The sequence below is a fragment of the Nicotiana attenuata genome, unplaced genomic scaffold, assembly GCF_001879085.1.
Source record: "Nicotiana attenuata strain UT unplaced genomic scaffold, NIATTr2, whole genome shotgun sequence".
NCBI lineage: Eukaryota > Viridiplantae > Streptophyta > Magnoliopsida > Solanales > Solanaceae > Nicotiana > Nicotiana attenuata.
The window spans coordinates 85,230-92,023 of record NW_017673266.1 but is presented as its reverse complement, the minus strand read 5'-3'; the positions used below and the strand labels follow the sequence as shown (position 1 = coordinate 92,023).

Here is a 6,794-nt window from a genome sequence, read left to right as displayed (position 1 = left end):
TATCTGTTCCCGCTTTTGTTGTCAGGTTCATTCTCTTAGCTTGACTTTTGAACATAAAGAGGTGCGGGTACCGAGTCTCTTGGACCTCTGCTCGTGCCTGTTGTATTCTGTGCCTCTTTAACTATTCTTTGCTGATCGTCATCCCTTTGACCAATCTACGTGTCATGACACGCCATCTTTCATTAAATTCAATATATATGAACTTAATTTTTACCAATACAACCAGCCCATGCTCACGGGCTTCCTCTTTCTTGGTCTATCAAAGGAATCCATATCACCCTCAGAAGTTGTAGTTAAAAAAATTAATAAAACACTACTCATTTCATGCACATAATGACCATCACAAGATTGCCAGGCTATAAAGCTCAATTTTCAAGAAATAATATACTAATGGAAGGAAAAGAACAAGAAAATTACAGAATTAATAATGTAACACTTACCGCATAAAGTCCATCGTTTGGAAATCCGGGGACAGGATACCTGCTCCTAAATCCAGGCTCCCCAAACCGTGGTATACCAGGTTTGTTGCGTCCAACTGGTTCACCAAAACCAGGAAAATCACCAGGCTCTGACAACTCCCCCCTATAAGCACGGCCAGCAAAGGTACCAAAGCCAGCAGGTTCAGCAAAACGTAAATGACTTGGTAATTTCTGAGGATCCAAAGGCTCAAGATGATGCAAATGATTCGGAGCGTCTTTTCCAAAAATATCACCACTATGGACGTGGTTGTAAGGACGAATAAAGGTAGTATGCTCGGTACCTCTCAAGTCCCCATGACCATCAACCTCGAGTCCATGTGAGTGGCCAGGCAAAGGTTGGAACCTACCATCAGAGAATAAACGACCAGCTACATTGGAAGGAAAATTTAAAGGTTTAGGCCCTTCAATAAATTGGCGGGGCTCTCTGCCACCAATATCTTCAAAACCTGAGTGACTTCGAAATCCGCGCTGTGGAATGTTATCGAAAATAATCATATGAGAAATCGTCTGACGAAGAGTTCCCTAGCTAGACGATTTTCCACGTGGAATGAATTATGAAAATAGTATGGCAGAATGGTATGATTATACGACTAGAGAACAGACCTCCCCATCAGGATTTCGGGCAGACAAATAACCCATATGATGCACACAAAACCCAGGTCCTGCCCTTTTTCTATCATCATCATGAGGACCAAGTGGTGCTTCTCTTTCTCCACTGTCCTTGAAATGCATCGAATCAGGAGGATGATATGGTGGCAATAATCTGTTAGGTGGAACCCAGGCACTGACCTCCAATTTTGATCCAGAATCATATACTAATCCGCGAGGTGGCTTGTCAAGTGGCCGTGATGCTGCATCAACAAGTTCATTATTTAATGTAATCATTTAGGAAACTGATTATTTTTCTTCCGATAAATATAAATGATTATGGAAATTGTTGAATATCAAATTCCAACTCACCTTGATCATGAGGCACTGGTAAAGGACTTAAATGCTCTCCCATAGGCGCCTTCAACCTTTTATTCCTAGCTGATTCCATACTTCTAGATTGTCCAAATGGAACCTTTTCATAAGACCCTGGTGAAAACGGATTTGGTTGATTTCCATCAAAACGATTACTTTGATTTTGAAACATTTCAGATTCTGCTGGATTAACCAAGTGTTGTGTTCCACTGGGAATTTCAGGACCACTTAATGGTGCTCTTCCCATTCCCGTTATCCCCTCTCGGTAATCACCTGCTGGAGGAAAATGANGCCTTCACTTTATAGGCGACACAACGTGGCCTTCATGCACCCCAACAGCCACCATTAACTACATGACCAACCGCACACCGGTTCGATTCCATAGGAATGTGCGTCATTATGACAGGCTCCATAAAGCAGCCTTGCAATCACCCGTCAGCGTCTCGCCCTCGAAATGGTTATAACGACCTATGATGCCGAGGAGGTGCTCCTTGCGCCCTAGAAATTTTTTGACACCGCCAAGCACGTATCAAGCGTGCCCTCATTCCCCTCGGCCGCACAACATACGACCCGTCCGCCATGGTCGACGGGTATGCACCCAAAACAAACGTAAGGATCAGAGCACAATACAGCTCGACCTCACTCGAAGTAAGTTAAAAGGTCAAGCGCCTTCGCCCAGGAGGAGAGTTCGACCTCGATCGAACGATGACTTGATAGCCCAATAACAGGATACTAATACTCTACAAGGCTAAGGGCCATCGCCAAAAAGAATTCGGCCTCGACCGAAGCAACAGTCGACCTCCCCATCCGAGTTTCTCAAACTACAGTCAATGGAATCCACTCATCGAGTTCGGCCAAGGCCCGACCTCAATAAGCGAAGGGACTAACTGTATGGGTCAGAATCCGACCCCACGATAATTAACGAGGCTAATCCCGTCTTAAGCTAATTCATGATTAATTAGTGACACGACCACTCAGAATTAACGATATTCAACCCGCATCTGGTTCGATCAGCAAGGCCATGGCCTATCCGCCACCATGAAGGCGAAATCCCAACGTGGTCACGGCCACTTATTGCCAGCTCACGAAGCTCACAGCTATAAATACCAAGAGGGGAAACCCTAGAAAGGGGGGCTTCTTCTGGGCCACGATTGAGAGAGAAAAAAGAGACGACGATACCCAAATTATGGGCAAGAGGAACACCATTGTAAGGCTTTGAACCTCTTCATGGAGAGGCAGACCAAACCAATATTATCAATAAAGGCTTCTAATGTTTCTCCCCCTAATCCTGAGTACTTATTTTCGTTTCTTTCATTTGGTCCAACGGATTATTACGGTTTGCTACGATTTTCCCGTGATTTATTCGTATTTTTTTATACTCATAAGATATGTAATAACTTTTGAGCAAACATTATCCATTCCCAATTACTATTGTGGGTCGTCCTTCTACCATGACACAATTTGAAGAGATTCTGATAATCCTACGCAAGTGACGAGATATGTAAACGTTCTTGTGCTTGCATAAACCAGTAATTATGTGTCAATGACACTAAAGTCAAGATACCCTAATTAACTTAGATGTCATGTATTCAATCGGCCCACACGCACATTATTAAGGGGAGATTTTTAAAAATAGTCAGATTTACAACTGATCGTTCAAAAATAGCCCAATTTCAAAAGTAATCGAAATTTAGCCACTTTTTATGTAAAGATTAATCTGAGCGAAAACACTGATCAAAATTCGAAAAATACTCCAGTATATTATGCTGGAGTTCCAGCATAAGTATACTTGAACTCCAGCATATTATACTGGAGTTCCAGGATAGTATGCTGGAATTCCAGCATAATATGATGGAGTTCCAGCATAAGTACACTAGAACTCCAGCATAATATACTGGAGTTCCAGCAAGTATAATGGTCCAGTATAATATATTGGAGTTTGGAGCACCAGTGCTCCAGTCTCCAGTATATTATACTGGAGCCAGCAAAGTATATCGGTCCAGCATAATATGTTGGAGTTCATACACAAGTGCACTGAACTCCAGTTTATTATGCTGGACCGGTCTCTACTGCAGCAAAACGGTAGCTATTTTCGATTGACTTGGTAAACGCAGGCTATTTTTGATTGACCAGTCCGAAAACTGGCTATACCGTGCTATTTTTACCATTATTAAGGGATCACTTGGCACGCCCCTTGAAAAATTACTTTTATTAAGGGATTATTTTACTAATTCCAGTGAGGGTTAAACCTTTTACCTAAAGATCAAACAAAAGAAATGAGGTCTAAAATAATCCACACTTGATCGGTTCAAAATTTCAACATGCTATACATGCTTGTAGTTTCCTCGATGGAAAAGCTAACTTTGTTTGATTACTCCAAATCTCTTGGATCGTCTCCTCAACTTTATCTGCTTTATAAACAACGCACCGCACCGCACTACCTCTATTTTTGTTAATTCAGATTTTTAATTATAACATTTAGAGAATCAAACGTTTTCCTTCCATCTATAGTCAATGTATACATGAACGGACTAAATTAAAGTGAAGTGGTCAATTTATTAGTAACTATATATGAATTCTCTTTGAACTTAGCTTTACAATGACAAATGTCATTTCTCCATTTGCCTTTCGGTTTATTCTAGTATTTGCAATGCCACCAACAAACCATTAACCCACTAATCCAATCTGCAATATTACCAATATATCAATATCTGGTGACGAGATCTTTAATGCATGGAACCGAAAGTAAGTGTGAAACACCCCAAAATTCCTTTTCAGATATCTTATATATCCAGCAAGTGCTCCTTTTGAATAATGCCTTCCCTTTTATGGGCGTGATCTCACATTTCTTGTAATCAGTACCTTTTCTTTAGTCAACATTTTACATTATTAACTTATCATTTTTGACACCTGATCACGCCCAACTATGCCTTATAAAAAGGACTCTGCGGACGTTGCAAATATAACCCGAGTATTACGCCCAGGGTCGAATCCACAGAGAGTTAACCTATCAACCGCTATCTTCAGACCCACTAAGTCTTCAGAACCAGCTTCTCAAATATTCAAATTCTCAGTTGAGTGTTCTTTAATAACTAACTTGCAAGTAACTAAATGGCTGTAACTAAATTAAAAGGGTTGTAAACAATTATGAGAAAAAACTAAGGCAATGATTTCCCCTATTGATGGAATCCCTTCTGTTTATGCTCATACAAATTTACCCACACATCTCTATCAATTATGAACGCTAATCTTACCGCAAATCTCTCCCGAGTAATTACAGTAATTTACTATTGCACTCTCCCGAGCTACACTAGCTTACTTTATTTAGCACAATTCAATTTAGATTGCACCCAAGGCTTCGTTATTCCTAATCCCGCCTTTAAACCCGCAATTATAGATTCCTCTAATAATTTAGGAGTGGTGTTGTTCAACAATACCCTAAATATGCACTCTTTTCCAAGTTATGCACACTAAATAGGCACAGCTAATTGAGGATCCTGTCAATTAACTACAACGAACACGAAGTTGAACAAATAAAGATTAAACTAGCAATTTGTATTCACATAAACAAGAAGTTCATCACCCAATAGGTTCCATCAAAGCCTTAGACAAGGAATTTAGCTACTCATGGCTATGGAAAAATAAACTAAGCTTGAATTCATCATAAAATCAAAAGAAAAGAAGAAAGATGTTTAGAGTATTTTCTCACAATGTTTTTCCTTGCTAAGAAACCTAAAAAATCAATACATCCTCTCAATGTTTTAAATAGGGTTTAGGTCTAAAAATCCCGTAATTGACACTTTGGTCCCTGAAGTTTACTGCGCCTGCCGCGGTTCTGCCGCGGTCGCGGTAGAACCGCGGCCAAACACCCTCGCGGAATCTCAATCTTCTGCAGCTGCTTCCCACCGCGGTTCTACCGCGGTCGCGGTGGAACCGCGGTGGATCCAGTTCTCTGAATCTTCAGCCTGTTTTTGCACGGGTCACTTGGGAAATTTCACAATTGGCCTCTTTTTCATCACTTTTGACTCCAAAACTGCTCCTTAGCCTTTATACATATATCACCTACAAATCATGAAAAGCACTAATAAGAGCATTTTGTCATCACTTTTAGCATTAAAACTACACAAGAAGGTGATTATTTAAGGTGTGATTATAGTCAAATTCACCTATTATCAACACCCCACACTTAAATCTTTGCTCGTCCTCGAGCAACTAAACCACACTTCTAGGCCTAACTGCTCAATGCATTGCCCCAATTTATGTCACACCTGCTATTATCAAAGATCGACCTAAGCGGTGCACAATCATATCTCAAATGCAGACTCTCATGCCAAGACACACTTGTGCTCACTCTAATTACTCTAACAGAAGTGAAGACTCACCTTTTCTTCCTGAGTCACATGTCCTCACATAAACAAAATTTGAGAGAAGTTCCACACACACATAAAATTCAACAACAAGGAACCATATATAGAAAGAATTCACTCACTCTCAGCAAAGAGCATTCACATGCCACACAGACACACCATAAGCTTGCCCCTAGTGTCATACTCCATTAATCGAGCCATTCAGTCAAAGATCAAGAGGTCTTTATAGGTTGTAATGTAGGCTAAGGGACGGGTAGGATATATTTGGATATAGTGACTAACCTCCCTAAGCACTTTTAATACACACTTCCTTTTATTTCACCTTCATGTTCAACCCAATCATTATTCCACATTTTATTTCACTTGTGACCCCCACTTTTCTTTAGGTACAACTGGCTTCTTTTTCTCTCTCTTTTTTTTTTTTTGAGATTTATTGTACACTGCCAGTTCACCAATCAGAACTTTCATTCTTGATTCCCTTTTTTTCATTAACTCTCTCCCACCCCACACTTTGACTTTTGTATATTCTTTAGTGATTCAAGTGCTTCTAGGAGGTAAAGATTCAAACAATTAGCTTATTCAAACACAGCGATTTAGATCATTATAGGGTTATCAAAGAACATGCTTCAGGCTCAAAGGGGTTAACTATGGTAATATGCACAGGTGGATTCTCAAGTATAGAGGGTTGCACAAAGAAATGCCTCAATCATCTCTAAACCAAACGACTTCTATTTCGCTTTGCACACACACAGGGCAAGTTCTAGGTATCATATGCAAGCATAGGATGCAAGTAACAACTCACACACACTTAGCATGTAACTCATTCCGAATCAGTTCATCAACACAATCATACGAGTGTTCAAGCAAGACAATATGTGCAAAATTAAGGCATATATTATGAGTCCACAAACAAGCTTAGACGTCCACTCTCAAGTTCTTTTCTTTGCAAGTGTGCTACATTTGGGGGTTACCATTCTGACCCTTT

The 6,794-nt window shown here is 40.3% G+C and overlaps 1 protein-coding gene across 1 annotated transcript; it reads right to left on the bottom strand.

The window, feature by feature from the left end:
- Positions 1-227: 227 nt before the first annotated feature.
- On the bottom strand, positions 228-1,726 carry LOC109215880. Its single transcript, XM_019379998.1, has 3 exons — positions 1,440-1,726; positions 441-1,330; positions 228-279 (listed from the first exon to the last, which is right to left on the bottom strand). Exons 1-2 carry the CDS (start codon positions 1,687-1,689, stop codon positions 1,062-1,064), a joined length of 519 nt encoding a protein of 172 aa, XP_019235543.1. The 5' UTR covers positions 1,690-1,726; the 3' UTR covers positions 228-279; positions 441-1,061.
- Positions 1,727-6,794: the final 5,068 nt, after the last annotated feature.